Source organism: Ixodes scapularis, unplaced genomic scaffold (genome assembly GCF_016920785.2).
Source record: "Ixodes scapularis isolate PalLabHiFi unplaced genomic scaffold, ASM1692078v2 PGA_scaffold5__190_contigs__length_132052651, whole genome shotgun sequence".
Classification (NCBI taxonomy): domain Eukaryota; kingdom Metazoa; phylum Arthropoda; class Arachnida; order Ixodida; family Ixodidae; genus Ixodes; species Ixodes scapularis.
In genome coordinates, this window is record NW_024609880.1 from 50,639,266 (window position 1) to 50,661,067 (window position 21,802).

Here is a 21,802-nt window from a genome sequence, read left to right on the forward strand (position 1 = left end):
ATATGTGTAGGTGCATTGTAGATTAGATAAATGTTATCTTATCAACACGTACACACTTCAAACGCCATAAGAATCGCTTCTTACTCTAACAACCTCGCGCGGCGTATGAACAATGCGTAAAACATGCGGGTGAAAACGATAGCTGCCCCGCGTTGCAGGAGGTATACAACAACGCGTGACTGAGGTAATGGCACTTTTGCTGGAGGAGGCGCATCGTTGTGCAATGGGAAATTACATAAAATCGGGTTCAACGTTCACCCCGTCTTTGAATTTCCAACCAACCGATTTTCGGTTAGGTAGAAGACGTAGAGAGTTTTATGGATCGGTTCGATAACTTCGGTACCGCTACCCGGTAACGATACGATGTTATGTCCTTATAACCAACCGAAAATGGACCTCGAAAGTGATGACGTCGCGACACGGCACTCCGCACCGAATAAACCGTTGCTAAGGCCGTTGTTATGGAGAGATGCATGCTCCACGTGAGGTTAGAAATTGTCTGATAAAAAAAGTAAAAACACTTTTTGTAAGCATTGTGTCCTCTCAGTATCTAATCATGAAGGCTCTTTTCTATCGTCCCGGTACCATGGAGCGATGGTAACGAAGTTTCACGACCGGTTTTGCCTTGCTAGTAGACGACAGAATGGCTTCGCGGGTTCGGTGGTTCTTTCTGAGGGAGAACACGACCGCGTTGAATGAGGAGGTGACGATCGACAAAACAAGACACCTAGCATGATCTTGGCTAAATTTGTCCGAGCCGTAGAATTCCGCGTGCTCATAAAGCCACCATGCTCCTCGCAAAAAAAAAAAAAATAATAATAATAATAAATAAATAAATAATAAATGAAATCCGTTTACAACTACCTGTAACGCCGGATTAGGGGGCAGCTATGACTCTCCTCTTCTCCTGCTTGCCTCCCATTTAGGGAAAATTTTTCCGCTAAATTTAGCGGAACTGTTTTTCCGCTAGATCTAGCGGGGAATTTTTCGCTAGATTTAGCGGGAAATTTTTTCCGCTAAAGTTGGCGGGTAAAATTTTCCGCTAAATGTGGCGGGGAAATTTTTCCGCTAAATTTAGTGGAGAATTTTTCCGCTAGATTAAGCGGGGAAAATTTTCCACTAAATTTAGCGGGGAAATTTACTCATCATGCACCGCACTGTTACGGCGACGCCGACGCCGCTCATGCCGGAAAGGAGCGCCTAAAGCGCGAAACACACGTACGACGAAAACCTTCCGATCCGACGTGCGGACTGCCGGAATGACCTTGGGGGGAGAGGGTGTTCGTAGCATCGGAGAGCGTTGAAAACCCTCGCCTCCGACCGTCGTATTGCGCGATCGGACGTCGGTTCGGACGGTTTCGTCGTACATGTGTTTCGCGCTTAAGAGCTGCGCTCTAAAAAATAAAAAAAGATTGAAAATGATAACCTGTCCAATCATTTTATTTCAAATTAAACCAAGCTGCAGCTGCCTCGTCAAGCGAGCTTTTCTCCAGGGTACAGAGGCTACGAGTACGAGTGCGCGTAGCCAAATTAGATCACGGAGTGTCTGTCAAAGGTCCCGTGGAAACGGCACCTTTCATCAATGCTATCGCCGAATGAAATGATCCATGACCTACTGATGTCCAGCGCATAGCGACCACTTCGGCGATTTCTTGAAGCTCGTCCGTCGGCGATGAACTGTGCGAATAGGCTTAGCGTTGAGCAGATCGCAGCGTTGATGCACATTGCGGGCGGTGAACAGTTTCACTCTGCACTCCTTCAGCTGCCCGCCGATCTGATTCGACCGCAGTAGGTCCCGGAATTGCCGAGCTGAACACCACACAATTTCACGTAACACTGTACTTCGCGAATACCCTGTCGCCCTTGCTGCGCCAGTCGAGGCAACGTTACTAAAACACTCAGTTGGGAAACTCCCATAGAGACAGCTTTGAAAAAGTGGCGCCAATCTGTCTCCGAGCACCGAGCTAATGACGAACACAACGCCACCATTTCTCCCGCAGCGGCCACTCGAGGAACTGCACGTGACTTCTATTTTGGCTTTAAGAGGTGCCACTCCCGTCTCCCCGGCGGACGCGCCGCGTTGAACTACTGAAGTTAAAATGCACCTAGGTCGGGACGCGCTACCTGAAAGGCCCGCTGAGGCATGGTTGTATGAAAACAATACTAATTGTTCCGCAAAACCTTGCGAACTAAAGATGATAAAAACATCACGCGCCCATCATTTGGTACTAAACTCCAATAAATTTCATACAAAAAGAGTCTTTTCCGTTTGTTTTTACGCAAAAAACAGGCTTTCAAAAAGCTCGAGGTGACCATAGTACAGACAAACGAAAAAGAGTGGCGCTGTTGTCGCATTTAGCTCGGTCTCGGTGGACGCCAGCGGCCCAGGTTTCGACGGCGAGTTTCCCAACTGAGTGTTTTAGTAACGTTGAGTCGAGGTAACCGCCATCTTGAAACTGGCGCTCTCGTTGGGCCCGAGATCTCCCGAGATCTCTCGAGAGCGTCCCGCTAGCCCGCAACGCAAGATCCCCAGCGTTGCGTGCGTACGCAATACGCTAGGTCTTCTATTGCGTTCTGCGCATGCGCGCTCACGACCCGCAATTTCCTTGCGTACGTAAAACTATAGCGTACAGTCCACTAAAACTGTGTAATGTAAAGCCGAATCACGTACGACGACTACGGCGACGTGACGTGTATCAAGGTCGAAGTGCAGGCCAGCATACGTTTCAAGCATTTCTGACAGCACAGTTGCTTCAGTGCTCATCTGCGTGATCAAACAAACTGTCCGTTAGAAGCACCCGGATAGCGCTCCGTAATCCGCCACGAGACCTTGAACTATGCAGACAAGGCTGGCGGCGCGCATGCGCAACTGCGGTGTTTTCTTCACCGATACCGTGGCGGAGGAGAAAAACGGTCTGCTACGATTCCCTATTGTCGCAGATGGAAACGGATCGAACGCGTAAAACAGAAAATGATTTAATCCGCGAAATTGTAAAAACAAATGCAAAAAAAAAAAAAAAAGAAGGATGAGCTTCGACGGCGGCAGCAGCTAGCGACGATACGTCGTCGTGACAGCTGTATGTGAGTCAACAAAGCCGCGCTCGGCTCCTTGCCTACTACACTCCGCATCTCGAGCATTCGACCTAGGGTGCCTACATGTTACAGCGGAGCGGCGGAAACATGTAGGCACCCTAATTCGACCTAGAATGTTCGTTAGTGAGCTATGCGGAGAACAAGTTCGTCTGCTCCTTGCGGAGGGGGTTGCGAGCAGACGACGCTCAGATAGGGGGTCGCGATCAGCCAATCAGGGCTCGGCGTTCTGACGTCACCGCTGCTTCCTTTCTCAAGCGCAGAAGAAGAAAATGATTATGATGCAATTAAATGCAAAGGTGCAAGCCAAGGTGCAAGCCATTCGTCATTCAAGAAAATGAGCCCACTTGCGGGACTGACTAGGCAATGTGGTTTTGGCCTCCTTATCTTTTAGAGGCTCGAAGAAGCGTTCCTCCTCAGTCATGCACGCTTGGGGTTTGCCTTAATTCTGAAGAATCAGTAAGATTTTTTCTCAGTTTGATGATTACAATGCAGGTACGAACCACACACTCATATTGCGAGTATGAAAAACAAAGTTTGGGGTCTCGAACCGCTCATGTATAGAGTCAGAATAATTGCTCTTTCATTACAACGCACGTTAACTGCACAATCAGAATATGGGCCCGACGTTGCTTCGATATCATGTTCGAAGCAGACCCTTTTTTCGCTATATTTTTAGCAGATCTCCATGTGTGTGGTGATTTTCGTCAGACACTATCTCATATCGCACGCAAATACATTTCGTTTTTTTTTTATAAAGCTTGTTAGTTCTCTTAGACCCGCCATGTTCCAAAGAAATACAAAATCATAATCGTATCATCGTGCAAACGATTCTAACAGTTGCAGACGGCATACTTCAGTCATTCCGTGTGCGTTCGTCATGTGTTCGTCGTCTGCAACAGGCATCTCGAGGACCGGAATTTGCCGTCGCAAATATTTCAGAAACATCCGATTCTCGGCAAACTTTTGTCGTTGGAAGTGTGAAAGCTAGGCTTCCTTTATCTGTTATTTTTGGACGTTTAAATCCTACGCCCGATTTTTGACCGATCGTTCTTTCGGGACGGAATCCAACCCACGTACTCGTCCCTAACAACGCCCCTAGCAACGGTTTGTTTGGAGCGGTGACGTCACACTTACAGGGTCAATCAAGCGAAAATTGGAACGTGCGAACGATCGTTTCTTGCTGTTTTCGGAAACGAGCGTATACTTTTTCCACATAAATCGAAAATATGGTATCGATAAAGGCATAATCACTATTTTCGTGCGCCGTGTCTGGGGTGCCGTACGACGGCACTCCTTGCGCCTTCAAGTTCCGTCCGAAAGTGTTAAGCGCAAGTCACGGTTATTCTGACATGTGTTCCATCAGCCGCTCGCCGACAATTTGTTTCAACATAAAGCGCAAACGAGACAAACGCTATAGAAGTGAATAACATGCTTTCTTATGTTTATGCCAGCGTGATGCAGGTGCGCGATCTTTATTTATTTTTTATTCAGAGATTACCCCGCAGTGCCCGAGGATGTTACAGCAGAAAAATTACAGTACTAAAAAAAAAAAAAAAATCTTCATTTTTACTGCACATACATGTTCGGGCTGGCGTGGTACTCGCTAATTTTGAAAGCATGATCGTTCCGTTTAGAAATATAATCTGGTCCTTTTAAATAAGTTTTACTGTTAATTCCAGTTTCATGTTTAAATATCAAAAACACAAACTTTAAACGCATTTTTGTACGGCGGGCTGAGAGAGGTTCCCAATTCAGTTCAGTCTTCATTAGAGCACAGCTGTCTCTCCGCCCGTACCGTCCCAGAACAAACATAACAGCTCTATTATGTTTGTTTTTTTTGTTTTTTTTAAAGTTTGTTTATTAAAAAGTTGCTAATAACAAAAAAAAGTTTTTTTAAACAATATCAAAAAATAAATTTTGCGGGAAAAATGTTCTTAGAGCAATATTGACGGCGACAGATTTATTTGAAATTGTGCGCGCAAAGTCCGTGACGTCACGGGTCATTCCGGAATGACCATCTCGGTCATTCGCTCTCTCCACCTCAGCGTGAAGGCGAAGCCGATCCATCTCTCCTCCACGTACCCTAAATTCCGAGAGGGAAAACAAGTCGAAAGGAGGTGACTACCGACGAATCACGTTCGCGCCGTCGATATTGCTCTAAGCAATTTTTTTTTTTCGCTGAAAATTAATTGTTTGAAACGCGTGTCCCAACCACAGCGTTAAAAAAAATTTTTTTAGGTGCTTTTTTGTGCCCTGCCAACCTTTACAATCCCGTCACCCACATGAAAATTCCACGAACAGTCAGTTGATAGCGTGACCCCTACGTATTTATATGTAAAGCCCTTGTTTACTATATTGTTATTTATATAGTACTGGGTTTTAATTTTTCTTCTTTTTAGTAAAACATAAATGTACACACTGTGGGATTTAAAGTCATTTTCCATGTAGAGCACCACATAGTAATGCATTCTAAATCTATTTGTAACTGGGTGGCATCATCTTCGTTACTAATTTTTCTCTACACCACGCAATCATCGGCAAACGACCGAACACAAGATGAAATACCCGAGGAAATATCATTGATATATATTAAGAATAAAAGCGGTCCTGAAACAGAGCCCTGTGGGACCCCCGATGTCCCACAGGAGCCCTGTTAATGGCCCACAGGAGCCCTCCGTATTAGTGAACTTTTACCATTCACTAATACACACCGACGACGCTCTAGCAAATAATTTTCTATCCATCTTAGTACCTTCAAGTCTATATTTAACATCTTAAGTTTATTGAGCAGAACGGAATGCGAAACGGTATGAAAGCCTTGCGAAAATCTAGGAATATACAATCTGTTTGGCCTCCCTCATTTACATCAGATGACGAGTTATGATAAAATTCGACACGTTGCGTGGTGCAAGATGAGCCCTTACGGAAACCGTGCTGTTCTTTAAATAATAGTTTCTTTGTGTTTTTTTTTTTTTTGTTATATGATTTATTATTTCAGTGTATAAAATATGTTCTGTGATCTTGCATGAGGTGTAGTTTAATGAAATGTGCCTGTAGTTTTCGACATCTTTCCTAGAACCACCTTTGTGAATAGGAACTATGTGAGCGGTGTGGTTTAAATATCTCGTACTCCGGGGGCAGCAGCAGCCTCTACAAAATGAAAATAAAAATAGGCTTCTAAGGCACGCGTATTGAACCTAAATATTTGAAAACCATAAAGTGCTAGCCAGGCATGCTAACCATTACGCTATTGGAACGAGTCGGGGATGCCATTCTTTGGTTTTCAGATATTCTTTGTTACGAAGAAAGTTTTACGGAGTCTGAGTATGCACATATTAGCAAATTTAAAAGAAAGAAAAGTACAGCGAAAGTGGGCATACTAATTTCGGCCACGAAGTGCCAAAAGCGAGACATTCTTCACTACAGGACGGCATTTGCTCGCTATAGGACGGCACTGGAATGCAGGCGTCGAGTGCCGTCGAACGGCACTCTAGACACTGCGATGTTCGCATCGTATACACACACGCGCTATTCGTCCTAAAAAGGGATACGCACGCACATTTATTGTTGTCTTGATCGGTGGGTCGTTATTTGTCCTGGTGGGTGGATCATTTGGTCGTGATGGTGGTGACGATGGCCTTGTGGTCGCCATGGTGCAAACCCGGCTTCCCCATTACGACAAGAAAAGTGAAATCGACCTATTGGCCTCGAGACCCAGATTGAGATTAGGGGAGGCGTGCTCTTGTTTATTCATGGTTCTCTGTGAGGCACTTGGGGACTCCTTCTGTCCACCATGCGGGTGGAGACAGAGCATCCACACAAACGACAAAGAACACGGGCAAGGGTACAGAGCACGAGCTCTTAGCAGTTGATTCCAGTGCGCGAGCTCTGCATTACAGCCTCCCATGGCTTCGGCATCGCGTGCGTAGCATTCGTTTTGCTCCATGTAAGTGTAAAACAAAGCGTATAGTTCTGCTTTTTACCACATGAGCCGTGCCGACCGAATCTCGAGGCGAGTTGCTGAATTACCCAAGCATCGAGGAAAAGGCAGGGATTGGTGTTCCACGCGCCGCACGTGTCGGAGTCTGCAGCAGTAGCTGTTTTAGAGCAAAAGCCTAAAACAAATGGCACCTTGCTCGCATGTTCGTCAACGCTTTATTTTGGTTATTTACTTCGAATGTGTTTTATACGGGGAAGTCGTGCGGCAGTGCGAGCGTAGAGTTTTTGTTCACGCACACGCAGGGGCGGATCTAGAGGGGGGGGGGTCCGGATGTCCTGACCCCCCTCTTGATTTCTGCATGTGTAAAATTGTGGGCGTGAAATAAAGGAGAGGGGGAGGGGGCACACGAGACATCCGCGGAACCCTAGCCATAAACAGCTTCGTGTAAAATGAAAGACGTTTACAAATCACTGTAACGCGAAATTAGAGAGCAGCTCTTGAGGAGGGTAGAGCACGGAGGGGAGGCTATGCCCCTCCTCCTCCTCCCCTCATCCATCCATCTACCTCCTACTCCTCCTTTCTTCTTCCTCCTTCGTACCTTCCCCTCCTCCTCCTCCGTACCCCCCTCCTCCTGCGTACCCTCCCCTCGTCCCAGAGTTTCCCCGCTAAATTTAGCTGAAAAATTGATGCCACGTGTCCTTAGCAGCAATTCAGTTCCCCGCTAAATTTAGCGGGGAATTGAATTGCTGTTGAGGTCACTTGATGTCAATTTTCCCGCTTAATATAGCCGGGAATTGAATTGCTGTTCTGGTCTTGTGACATCAATTTTCCCGCTGAATCTAGCGAAGAAACTGAATTTGTTCATAGGTGACGTGACACCAACGGTATTAGGTTACCTCAGTTACGGAACTGCTCATAGACGCTGCTTTCACCACCAGTGCCCTCCCCCCCCCCCCCCCCTTTCTCTCCCCCTCACTCACCGCGTCTCGCCTCCCGCAGAGCCGTGCCTCCCGTAAGCCTCCCGTCATTCGACGCTCCGGACGGCTGCTATGGAAACTGCAGCGTATTCTATGGAATACGTAATACGTTTCGAAGCGCAGCGTCTAGATGGCGTTCCACCGTAGTCTATGGAACAAGCTGTTTTGTAACGAAAATCTAGATGGCGCTTCAAACGACGGGAGGCTCGGGAGGCCAGAGGTAATCTGGTATCGTTGCGTGACACCAAGTCATGTGGCGTCATTTTTCCCGCTAAATTTAGCGGGGAAATGAATTGGTGCGGAGTAGTGACGGACCGAATCTGCCGAACTTGAAATTCGGCGAAAATTCGGCAAACATATGCGCACGTGCGCGAACGCGATGGGGCCATGGATTGCAAATGGACGCCATGGCGATGGGGCCATGGATTGCAAATGGACGCCGCACCTCGCCGGTTACGGCGATGTGCGGAGTATGCATATTTACGATAATAGTCTTGTCCTTTCTGGTGAAGGCTCAAGAGCCGTTGTATATATTTTCGCGCACGAAACGGTTCACTATACTCCGCGACAACTTTTCTTGGCAATGCAGTGGAAGGTACAGGCCCGCGTCTCCTCTCCCATTTTGAGTGTGCGCGGGCTCTCCTCCTCTCACCGGAAATGGGGGAGGAGGAGAGCCTGCGTACACTCAAAATGGGAGAGGGGACGCGGCCCTGTACCTTCCACTGCATTGCCAAGAAAAGTTGTCGCCAAGTATAGATACGGTGTGTGTGAGCTTGTGGAGAGGGAGAGGAGACGGCTGAGCACTTTACTGTAAGGGGCTTCACTCTGTAATAGTTGAGGGCGACTAATTTAACAAGCGTACTGGGATTTAGGGATAGTGAGGGGAAAATAGACATGGGGAAGTGGAGATAGCCAAGAAAACATCTGACTACTGGCATAGGTCGACCCGTAGGGCGGAAGGTGTAGGCACCCGGTTGCATATAGAAGCGTCTCCGTAGTACATATTGTATGTAGCTTGTAAGAATAAATCTCTAGACATATAACTCTATGTTAAATAAATGTACAAAAAAAAAACTTTGGCTAGGTGGCACAAGCCGCTGCCCCATTCAAAGGGTTCAGCCTCATCCATTCATCCATCCAGCCCACCTGTTCATCCATCCATCCATCTAGCGAAGGGAGCGCCAGTCGATTGGGTTTATGTGTTTATGATGCGTGCGATCCCTCAAAAGAACCTAAATCGGCCGGAGCTACAGGTTAAGAGTAAAGTGGAAGTTCCTCCCCCCTCTTTCCACCTTAGCAGGTCGAACGTTGAAGAAGAGGCGTCCTCTACGGCGTTCGCTCTGCTAAAGTAGAGAGAGGTGGGAAAATCGGGCGGCGGCTTGCGCCCCCTGGCCAAAGCTTCTAGTTTAAATGAACTAATATCCGATCGTATTAAAAGAATCTCATATCGCTGAAGCACAAGTCTTCTTCATCTCCACGAAATTTCGTTCTTCCCTCGACTTATGCCGCCAGTCCGATAACCTGTGCTTGGTGATCTCCGCGTCGATTTTTTCGTCCTGGCCTCAAACAACAACGAACTTCCCCTGGATTTGACATAGATGCTTTCCTTAGCAATATCCATCTTACATTTTCTGTAAGTCTCCAGAGTTGATTTAGGATGCATCCCCGCTTCCCTCTTGATCTGCACCATTATTGCCCAATACTTTCGACTCGAATTTCCTTGTTCGCTTCCTCCACTTTGTGTCGATGCCCTTTATGTACAAATAGCCCAAAACTTTCCGTGCGCATCGTTCCTCCTCCATGTCCCTTAGTCTCTCTTCAAATTCTATCTTACTACTACCTTCCCTGCCCTCAAATGACGGCCATCCCATGTCACCTTGTACCCCCTGATTCGGTGTTTTAACGCGTTAGCGAGATCGTGCCGCAGAAAATCCGGCGTCAACCGTCGGCGGGACCAAGAAATCCCATAATTCAACGCGCGTAGCCACGTGTGTCACATGTGACGTCACACGTGGCTGCGCGCGTTGCATGAAGGGATTTACCCGCTAAATATGGTATTAAACTTTTCCCGCCAAATTGTCCCCCCCCCCTTTTTTTTATTCTATTTTTTTTTTTTTTTTAACGGAGCAAATTTTTTTTTTTCGATTAATTTTTACTACGTCTTTGCACCTCTAGTAAATTGCAGCGCGATACATTGAGAAACCGTTAGATTGCGCGCCGTCTAAAGTGTTTCTAAAGCGTTAGTTTACACGCTGTAGATAGTGTGATACAAAGCGATTAACAAAAAGCGCGCCGATGTTCGCGTTCGCGCCAGGGGGGTAAAGGTGGGTGAGGAGGAGTGGCAAATCCCGTGCGCCGACATCCTGGGTCCCGAGTGAACGATCGCAAAAGAGAGCGACAGAACACGAGAGAAAGAAAGCAACGTTGCCATGGTAAACACGAAGAGTGAAAACTCTCAGCAATATAAACAGTGATAATTTAACGTTGTAAACTAAATTCTGAGCTATTCTAACGCTTATAAAAAGCAATAAAGTCATTACGCTGCATTAACTTCTCTTCTGTCGAAATCTCGGAAATCTGGTGGTTGCGCAGTTTCGTATTCCTCAACCGCGCCCAGCCGCGCCCCACCAGCGAAGCCGGGTATATGGTTTAGTTTAGCGTTAACGCGAGGCCGTACATCTGCGCGCTATGCAAAAAGAAACCTTCGAAAAGAACGCGAGTATCTTTCCACCGGTAAGTTCGTGGATTGTTGAAGTTCACGAAACTGCTCTGATGATGTAACCGTGTTTGGGACCCAGAAGGTCTGCCTGCATGGTCCGCCGCTTGCGGCAGCCAGAATGTATGGGAAAATGGCGGACCTTTTCCTCTAGATTTAGTATATGATCTCTATGGTTCGCGCTAAGAGTGTCGCGCAGTGTGCAGAGTCCCGCGCTGACAATCCGAGTTTGTTTTCAGTAGTTGCGCCAGGTCGGCTCAGTCACGGTTAAGGTCATAGTTATCATAGTCTCTGCCTAACGTCGCCATTTGTGACGTGCGGAACGACAGCACTTGGCGCCCAGTAAACTCTTTCACCGCACCGTGTCAGTTTATCTCTGCGTTTGTAATATTTGTTTTGCAAGTAGAGCGCACACCCGAGAGCGGTTGGAACCGGAATCGCCTCCAGAAATAGCCGCGACGGCCTCTCGGCGTGTTTTTGTTTTCTGTTCCGACTTGCGCCACGTGTCGCTCCGGAGGTCGACTTGAGGGCTGTGTTTTCCCGCCTTTTTCGCCAGCTTTGGCAGGTGCCTGGGCAGTGTTTTCGCAGCTTGCACAACTTTCGCGTGCTGCATGGCCGTTGACGCTAAGAATATTTAAAAATTTGCAAATGACCACAAAGTGTGTTGCGATTGACAGCGGCAGTTGTTCGGGAGGTTTGCTTTCATGGTCACTGTCGGAGCAAGAACGGCGATGCGTGTCTTTCGAACGCCCGGTCTCCTATGATTGCATGCGCGTGCGTGCTCGAGGTGCAGACGTCGAAGCGTTGGCGAAAGTAGGAAGTTCGCGCTGGATATGCGGGACGGGGGAGCTGGAGGCGGGCGCGTTGCCTCTCGTGCGTCATAGTCGTGGGTCCTGTGCCCTTTGCTGTTTTCGTACCACTCGCTTGCCTCTCCCGCTACTCGGACGGAGTGCGAATCTCGCGGGTTCTGGTCATGTTTGGGGAGGTGAAGTGAAGTGAGCGAGCGCCATGGTAGGCGAGAATCTTCCAGAACCCACTAGCGACGGCGGCGAGGGGGGAGAGAGGGAGCAGTAGCAGGTAAGGTCCCTAGGACACTGACAGGGTACTTATACTTGCCAAGGTTTTTGACTTGTACATGGCGTATGAGTGCCCAACTACCCCAGAAACAATTCTGCAAATTCGTTTCCTTTCCGCCCGAAAACCGGCGATCGAGACTGGCCTGTTTGAGTCGCGCTCACTCTATTCTCCGTCGTCACGTGCCGTTTTCTATGGTTTAGGCATAACCACCAAATATAATCAAAGTCGTGGTTGATGGAAGGCACACACAATATTAAAAATAGAAAAAAAAACATTATACCTTTTTTTTTTTTGTGGCTTCTAAAAAGCTGCAAATATGTTGATTGAAAAAAAAAAATTGCACAGCCACGTGACTTTCGCGCCAACTCTCTCCTCCTCTATACTTCTTCCTCCCCAATCCAGTTTCGGTTTCGCGCAGTGGCGTTTTTTTACTTTACTAAAAATATGTGACGCTGTAGCAAAATAGTGATTGGATAGTCGTCTGACACCATAATAAATCGTGTGGCAAAAAAAAAGCTTTTTTTGGGGGGTGTGTCAATGTTTATTTAATAGCATGTTGCATACAACGCCTCCTAGAAGCTAAGGCTGTAGCGCACTTCTCGTGACGGCCCAAAGGAAGGTCGTGGGGGCGCGCGTCGAAGCGCCGCACCGAAGGCAACGCGCGTGGGTTGTCCGTCCTAACAGCCCGCTTTTAGTCGCATAAGCTTGTCTTATTAGCGAAAATGAAAGCTGCATATAGCAACTTGGCTAGAAAACATTTCATTACACGGGCAAAATATTACGCCGCTAAATAATCGGTACGAAAAAACGTCCAGTCACACAATTTTCGCTGTAGGAATGCATATTTTGCGCATGTTTACTGCGACAAAATGGCAGGACACGCAGTGATTGAACATGGCGAAAGGGATCACAGTAATAATCAGGTACACATAGTCAATGCGGACACGGCTGGACGAGTCCCACTTACATTTATGTAAGTGATGTTAACGCATGCAGTCACTGAATTCTTGCATTATACCCCGGCCACATGGCAAAATAATGTAATTTCCATCGAATGACATTAATGGGGTCGGCCAATCAGCTTGTGATGCTTGTATACTCGTTCGAGATCGCGAGCTGATTCAATCGTATAATATCTTTTAATAAAAAGATATTGCCTTTTCTGTATGGCAGGGGTACTAAACTTGCTATTTACAATCAACTAATCCACTTCTCTCTGTGGGCCTAAGCTGCCTTAACAAACTATTTTTATTCAATAATGTTATTATAATAGGACGTTTTCAGGTAAGATCGAACAACCATGTCCGATGACCGTTATTAATTTTGATGAAAAAACAAATATTTTGCTGGCTTCATGCCCAGAAGAATAAAAAAAAACAATCCTTGTTCTAAAAAAAAAAAAAAAATGTCTGCGAAAAAAAAAAAAAATATGTGTAAACATTTTCTCAGTCACGTGCGTGTTTTGCGTATTGCGCAATGGTTGGAATTTCGGGCGGCTTCCCCCAATAAACTGTTCTAGCTACAGGTCTAAAAATATTTGTTGACAGATTAGGCATAGGAAGGATTTACAAAAAGTATTAATCATCGAATATTAGGGTCGTTATTTCGAGAAACAAAATCGCAAACTCGGCCCATTGTGCAATAACGCTCTGAATTAATGATTTAATGATTGTTTTTCCTCCTTATCTATAAAAGCTAATGTCTTCAAAGTTTGTCAGTGTGTTGCCCTGTATATAGTTCATCTTTGCATGAAATATTGCTGTCCTGGTTAGCGGGAGAAATTGACAAGAATTGTTCACACAGGGGCATTTAACTAAATATGCCTTATTTTGAAAATCATTAAAATAAAAAAAAATTCCTTCTTTAATATTTTTTTAACTATCCGAAATTAATGCTTATAGCATGGACTAACAGAGTCTGCAAAAACATAACGCAATATTTGTTTGGCTTTGAAGTTATAAAGCGAGAAATATGGCAAATTGACGCTAACGCGGTTGCCATAAATGGGACATGCACATACCCATTCTTTGCAATTTCATTATTATTAAAAAGCGTAAAAATGCTACGGGGTGGTCAGGAAAAGATAAAATTGACAACACGGAGGTGGACGGTAGTTTTCAAGGAAAAATGCCTAATACATTCTTGTACAACCGACCGAAAAATGCCCATGGGCCGGAGCGAACGAAAGGCGCCACCCATTAACATGCTTTGCGGTGCCTGTTTCATCAGCTGGCGTGTAGCATCTCCGTCTATGCGACGTAAAGGAACCAAACGGAGCAACTCTGCAAACAGATCAGCCTACACCCTTGGCGGTAACATGATATTGGGCAGGAGATCGAACTATAGGGGGCGCTTTATCGAGCTTGTTGTCCCCACAGCCCTGTGTTTTTTAACATAGCACAGCAAAGAAATGGAACCTCCCCTATCACGTTCTGGGCACGAGCGCTTCCCTCTGATTAGTGCTTTAGTCGCACGGGGAGGGTATGTACAAACAGAGAAGCTTAAACAACACACTTTTAGTAATAGCGCATAACATTGTTATTCACCTTCAAGTAAAAACTTGAATGTTATACCACGCATATTTACAAATGTCGGCGCAATTGCACACGGGTAACGACGAAGAACGAGATTCCACTCTATCACGAGATTGGAGCAACCCACTGCAGCTCTCTACTCGCGTTCCACATGACCAACAAAGCTCATAAATAAGTTATTTCTCATCTGTCGATCGAATCCAAACGTCCCGCATTTTCCGTCACGAAAAAATGTTAACACAAACTCCAAGAACTCGCTCCCTGTCCAGGGAGAGGGGTCTATCGATAATCGGCCGGCCACACGTGTCACTCACACCGTAGCAGGACCGCAAATCCACGTAAATGCCGTAGTATCAAGGAACACAAAAGAAGCACACACAAGAACACCGGCAGAAGCCTGGGAGTGTGTGCACCTTCCTGCGATGACTGAATTTCTCTTTTTAGAGCGCAGCTCTTAGGCGCTCGTTTCCGGCTAGAGCGGCGGCAACGTAACCGCGCGGTGCATTGTGGGAAATGTCGCACGCGAGCCCCCCCCCCCCCCCGTGACCTCAGGGGGGGGCACATTGACCTCCCCCCCCCCCCCCCCCCCACCGGAGGAGATTGAAGAATGGGGAAAGGAGGAGGGAGGAGAGGTATACCCTCCCCTCAGTACCCTTCCGTCCTCCTCCTCAAGAGCTGCACTCTAATCCGGCGTAACGGGGAATTGTTAACGGCTTTAATTTTTTTTCGTTTCCTTTCTTTTCTGAAATGTCTCGGCGTTCTTTTTCAGACAATGAGCTGTTCACACAAAGCGTAAATTTACCAGAATCGGAGCCCTTATGAGGCGAGCAAATATCGCTCAAGGAGCCGGTTCATTCGCAAAGCGCGGGGAGCTCCAAGACTGCACTGTGATCTTGCGGTGATGGGATAACCTTGGTAGCACATTGTATGTTGAGATAAATCCGAAAAATTCACCATATTCAGGAAAACACACAGAGGGGAAGATAAAATGAATATCAACCGTTTTTTGTGCTTTGCTCGGTCTGCCATAACGTCTTCCTTGCTGACAGATTTTCTGAACTTCTTGACAATGGTGTAGACTTGTGTCTTCTTCTAGACATACCATGCAACGATTTGCTTATGCGACTTTCCGGCGCAAGGCAGTTCAAATATTGCCGCCCTCAGGTCGCATTCCTTGCTCATTTTTGAGCAAATCATGAATTGTTTATCAGATGCACGATTGTCTGCTGTCGAATCACGGGGCCGCAGATGCGCAATACAGCCGTTTATCGTCACTGTAGTGTTGAGAAACGAAATTTGGAAAAAGTCCGGATTTATCTCAACGGCCCTGTATATATCATAATCGTAAATTATACAAGACTGCGCATTTAAAACGTATATTAATAACGGGTAAATGCGCGTGAACAAACCACGTGACCTGAGTGAGCAGACGACGCGGCCAGGCTAAAGAGAAGCCGAGTGCGGTGCCTTTTCTCGACGTGGCCTCTCTTCCCTGACCATTATAATGTCAACACTCTGAGCGCTACGGCCTCAGCTTCTAGGAGGTGGTGTTGCATAGGTTGTGCGGCGGGCAATGTCAATGGGGAGAAACTGTCTCCCCGCGATCATGCGGGTTTTTCGCGTACGAACGCCGCTGAGAGTGTGACAGCGCTGTCCCTCTCTTGTTTGCTTACGAGCACCGCGGGATTTCGGCAGAAAGGGACCCTATCGGGTAGCACGCTGTAAGAATTAAACATATTTCTGGGTGATTGGCCGGCAAGACGGCTTTCCATTATCGTTCCTACATACCTCTATAAAATTTCTGATGCGAGTGCAGTTTTATTTTTGCAAGTCTCTCCGTAAAGGTCTTTTCAACGCGTTTTTGCAGGATCCCATCCCACAGTGACACTTTTCAGATTTGTGCAGCACCCAACTGTTAGTTGCGGTGCCCGCCGTCAGCCGCTGCTGATGTTTGATACAGCTGGCATGCGTTCATAAATAGGACCGTAAGATGGAGAAAAAAAAAAAGGAAAAAAGGGGAAGTGATAAGTTGACTTTTACCAGCTGTGAATGGTAATTATTTTTGGTGTGTACATGTAACAAAAGAAGTGTTTTTTTTTTGTTTTTTTTTTATCTGCGAACGTTGTTGGTATGATTGATGTGAAGGGTGTGAGGAGTGTAGTTGATTGCGATATTTAGTGTTTTTGCTCCATGTTAGTAGTCCAGCTAGGTTCTAACTCGTTTTCAGAAAAAATAGTTCTGCGAAACATCTTCCGCGCTAATCGACGGGTTCATTTATCTTTCCTCATTGTAAGCAATTGTAAGCGGTGGAGCCTTTTTTTATTTCCCTTGAAATTGTTATGCGCTCCAGCACCTGAAGTGTGTAATTTAGTGCTTCATATGTCAAAATTGAGGCCATACGCGAGCAATTATATCCAAGCAGCAGATGTTTCTTCCTAGTAATGTATCTGAAGTACCCCATAATAATTGGTGCCATAGCAAGTCCACGATTGTTACTGAAATCATGTTTGCTTCATAATGTTTTGAACATTTAGGTATAGCCTGGGAAACAATTTTTCCGAATAATTTTTGCAAAAACATTTTTTTGTGCCTATTTCACTTTTAGTTATTTTCCAGCAGAAGGAAAATTTCTCAATAGTTGTGAAAGCATAGTATAGAAATTATGTTAATTTCTATGTTAATTATGTTAAATTTGCCTGCGGTGTGCCATGTATGACACACAGCAAAGACTGTACTAACGATGACACGACCGGCATACTTTTTGATGAAAACGTATGTATAGAATGAAGTCAAACATAAGCCTAAAATGGAAGTGGTGTAGTCTAAATTTCTGTAGAAAGTGCCCAGAAACATGCCATTGCCGGTTGTTATGTCAAAAGCTTTGGACTTTATTCTTATAGACAGAGCATTTCTCTCGACACTGCTTATCTGCATTAAGCGAACCATGGAATTGTCTATAACTTCTATATTATTTATAGCTTGTGACAGCTCACCATCTTCTCAGAAAACACAAAGCTGTATTGAAAACAAAATTATGGTTCTTCAGCTATCCACAAGATGGTGCAAAACATGTTCCAACTTGCCAAATTCTAATTTTGGCAGTGCACAGAAATCAGCATATATGTGATAAATGTCCTGTAGCAGGGGTCGTAAAAAATTATGCAGGGTTGGGTTGGGTTGGGGAGGGGGCAGGGGCGGACGGGCTAAGAAAAGGTAGAAAGGAAGTGAAGATGTTCTCTAAGTGCTTCTTGTTTCTGTCTTTCCCCATTTGAGGTCAAAACTGCCATGTGGTACTTGAGTCTGCATGAGGAAGGACTTTTCTTGTGTCGTACCAGGGCCCACATAAAGCCCCGGGTTGCCGACCCCTGGCCTTTGAGCATGGTAAGGAAAGAGTTATCTTTCCTTACTATGATATAATCTTTTCTTGGAATTAGCAGTATTATCAAACACATAAATAAACTGTCATAAAATATCTAACTTGCGTGTCTTCCATTCAGAACATAATTCAAAGCTTTGAAACAACATTTCACTGTCTGTGCTCACATTGTGAGAGTACCATGTGCTTCATTGCGGAACCTGGGCTACAGGCATGCTCTTGTAGTTTCTCTCTTGCATGCCATATGCTGGACTCTGCTGCCGTTTTCACAACTGGACTGGATTGTGGTGGCTTAACCCCATGTATTGTTCGATCACAGCGGAAAAACCTCAATCTAGCCCTCCAAAAAGCTAAAAAAACACAAAACACCTAGGCACGATCGCCGTTGCACCTCTCCCTCTTCACAGTCCTTCACACCAGTCATGGGCGTTGGCAGGGGTGTGCAAGAGGGACACCTTTCTTTCTTGCAGCTTTTTTACTGCTCGGGACAAAGAAAACTTGTCTCTTGCAGCAATTGATGGCTATGCGGATAGCAAGTCGTCTGCTTCTTGCACGGGAGTTCCGGTGATGTCAGAACGACGCCGAGCTTTCATTGGCTTTGATTGAAAGAATAGTGGGTAGACGTCAATGCTAGATGCCGTGCGAGGCCTATACCACTGCAAAAGGAAACGGTCAGCTAGAACGAAGGGACAAAACACAGACAGGGACAAACAGAGACATACACATTGCTGACTGTCCCTTCGTTCTAGCTAACCGTTTGCTTTTGCATCATGTTCCAACTAGCTCAACTTCAGCCTGTTATTCAGTCTACCCACTATTTTTTTCCATCAGCCAACAAGAGCTCGGCGTTCTGGCATCATCGCACCCCTTGCGCTCCGCATGGACTTCAAATTGTTTGGTGTCTCTTTAGAATTTTAATTTGAAATGCTTTGCAGGGCATGCCGCCAATGGTGATTCGCTCCGTGGGCCTAGCTGAGGACGTCTGTCGGAACAGGCACGAGGATTTCAAAGTTAGCTCTTCTTCGCTCAGGCGGAGGCTCTTGGGCAGTGTTATCAGTCCACCTGAGGTGAGGCTTCCCTTTATCTTTCTGGGGGACCGGGTGCCATTCAGACTATGCAGACTGCTGAGGGCCACAGATATACCCGATAATGGAGTTGTTTGCACTAAGCATTTGCAATATGTCATTTAATGAAGCATTCACTCTGATGGCATTAGTGTGGTAGTATTACTTTTTATTCCATGTAGAAAAGAAAAATTAAACTTGGGTCTTTAGACGAGAAAAGGTAAACTTTTTCTGGTTTCAACTTGTGACTGGCATAGACTTCTTAATAAAACACTTTTTTTGTGTGTGAAATTAAAAAGTAACGAGATTGATTTCTTTTAAAAATCGGATAAATCACTTAACCTTTTTATGTAAATTTAATAATTTTGTTTTTATTTATTTTATGTTAGCGAGACATGTGTCTGAAGAAGTGGGAGGAACTCCCCTGAGACCTTTCATTCGCCGTAGCGTCTGTGATTTTTTACTTGCAGAATTTCACATTACGATATTTTTAGCACGCTAATCTAGCTGCATCTGGTTTCTGACTTCCTGCAGCATTGCACGCTAAGTTGCATCTGTGGTTTCAGACCACATCCCTCCTCGGGACGTCTTGACGTTCTATGGTCGTTAACTGAGAGATTGGGGCATCAGTAACGCCAGCGGCTGATCCGCCGCTACCGCACGATTCTTTCGTGAATCTCGTACCTTGCATGCGCAGCCGAAGCCGCACCTGGCGAGCCGGCCGTACACCATCGGCCTCACGGGGGGCATCTGCTCGGGCAAGAGCCACATCGGTGACGCTCTGGAGCGCTTGGGGGCCGCCGTCATCAACAGCGACAAGTTGGGCCACGAGACGTACCGTCCGGGCACCCGCGCCCACGCCAGGATTGTGGAGGCCTTCGGCGCCGGGGTGCTCAGCACGGATGGCAGCATCAACCGGAAGCAGCTCGCTGCGTACGTCTTCGGCGACGAGGTGCGTCTTCGGAGTCGTCCGCTTGAAACCACGAGGGTCGCCATTAGATTCTCTCGTTTTATGTATTTGTTCATTTATTAAATGTGCCATAAGACCCTGTGTGAAGGCCCACCTGTTTTGAACAGGCCTTAACGGTGTAAACTATTGGGAGGACGACCTTTGCGAATGAGACAGCAAAAGTTTATCGAAAATGGTCATTAAATACTATTGCATCTGCGCTATCGACCGCGCGACACGGGAACTGATACAGCGTATCGCGGACACGGCGGATTCGCGTTCCACGGTGCTGTAAACACGCGAGAATCCGCTACAAACTCACGTGTCACGGGTTCGTAGCGGATCGTGGTTGAGGCAGACTCGAGATCTATGGCGCGATAAACACGTGAGAACTCGCTATAGACTCGCTTGTCACGCGTACTGATGCAGCAGGTCAAGCGGTTTATGTGATTCCCGGGACGTCGTGAGAATTGGAAGTAGGTGATGTTTCTTAATATTTAGTTTATGGATGTTTAGTTATAATAACTAGAGGATGGGCGATATGTCGGGGGGGGGGGGGGGGGAGGGGGAGGGGGAGGGGGAGGGGGAGGGGGAGGGGGAGGGGAGGGGAGGGAGGGAGGGAGGGAGGGAGGGAGGGGGAGGGGGGAGGGAAGGGAAGGGAAGGGAAGGGAAGGGAAGGGAGGGGAGGGGAGGGGAGGGGAGGGGAGGGGAGGGGAGGGAGGGAATGGTCGTTAAACACTACTGCATCTGCGCTGTCGAAAATGGCCGATAAACAGTACTGTATCCATGTGCCTGTAACATACCTAGGTACTTCAGTTATGCATACAGATGGTAATGGGGCCTAACGAATCTGATAAGATATAAAGTTATCATAATGTCGCAGAAGATAACCCACCCTATTTTTGTTGTGATTTAATATTTTTTTCAAAGACGGCAAAAGATATAGTTTATTTTGAGTAATTGCAGTACACCCTTGCCAACGGCAACCTTAGCTGGCGGGAGATATGCAAACATTGCCGACTGGGAGAGGACAGTTGTCTATGCTCAGTCGCCCTTCAGTGTGAAAACAAGTTTGGCAAGCCACAAAATACAAAAGTAGCCTTTTTCTAATTTTTCTTTCAGACATCGAAAGTTGGCCAGCTCCTCACTTTCACCCGATTTGCTTTCGCTTTTATTTGGTCCGTATCTCGAGATATTACAGTTTGTCTCGTTAGTACGGACCCCGTTAACTTGGGTACCCCGCTGTACCGACAACGTTTTCAGAAAGGAACTGGGTTAAGGCATGCATTTTTGTCTCATCTTTATGGATAATTTACATTATGGATGCTTATTATTGAGGTATCACTGCTTCTGAATGCCAAATACAATTGTCGAGGGTCTTATTATATTCCTAACGAGCGTGCGTGTTGGTAAAGTATATTAGTAAACAGAAAGGAATAAAACATAGAGAGAACAAAACACAGACAAGTTCATGTACTCGTCTGTGTTTCCTCCTTTCTGTTTTATTCTTTCTGTTATCTATATTGGTCCTATTCTGTTTATATACATTGAGCAAAACATTTTAATTGTTTTAATGCTACAGCAAAAGTTGTTGGTTGGTTGAGGGACGCCCGTCTGTGGCAAGCATGTACACAGTTAAATATTATGTGAGTTGGTTTTCAGTGTGATGGAGGACTTTATGGATAATGAAAAATATTCCCAGAATTTCCACAGCAGTGCCTAGGCAGTTTAATGTGAAAACATTTACGTTGTACAAGGTGGTGTGAAATGCTATTGCTCTTAAAGTGGTATTCTCACGAGGGAGAAATCCCGGAGATTTTTCCACGGCACGCGCATCCTGCGACGAAAACGTCAGGCTTTGCGATGTGCAAAAGTCTCGCGTTTTCGTCTCGTGATGCACGCACGCCGGGGAGAAATTCTCGGGATTTCTCCCTCGTGTGAATACCCCTTTAACCACTATCTACACAGCACTTTTGGCTACATCTTTTTATTTGAAGCATCCTGCCAACCAAGTTTTGTTGGCCAAGGTGCAGAGGAACATACAATTTTGCTCAAATACACAGTACAAAATGCAGG

General features: G+C 46.1%; 1 protein-coding gene across 1 annotated transcript in view; it reads left to right on the forward strand.

The window, feature by feature from the left end:
- Positions 1 to 21,802, forward strand: part of LOC8025601 (bifunctional coenzyme A synthase) — a 37,239-nt gene that overhangs the window by 2,950 nt on the left and 12,487 nt on the right. Inside the window, exons 4-5 of the mRNA XM_042293808.1 lie at positions 18,649 to 18,780; positions 19,475 to 19,729. Of these exons, the coding sequence (XP_042149742.1) occupies positions 18,649 to 18,780; positions 19,475 to 19,729 (387 nt within the window). The remainder of the gene's footprint in view (positions 1 to 18,648; positions 18,781 to 19,474; positions 19,730 to 21,802) is intronic.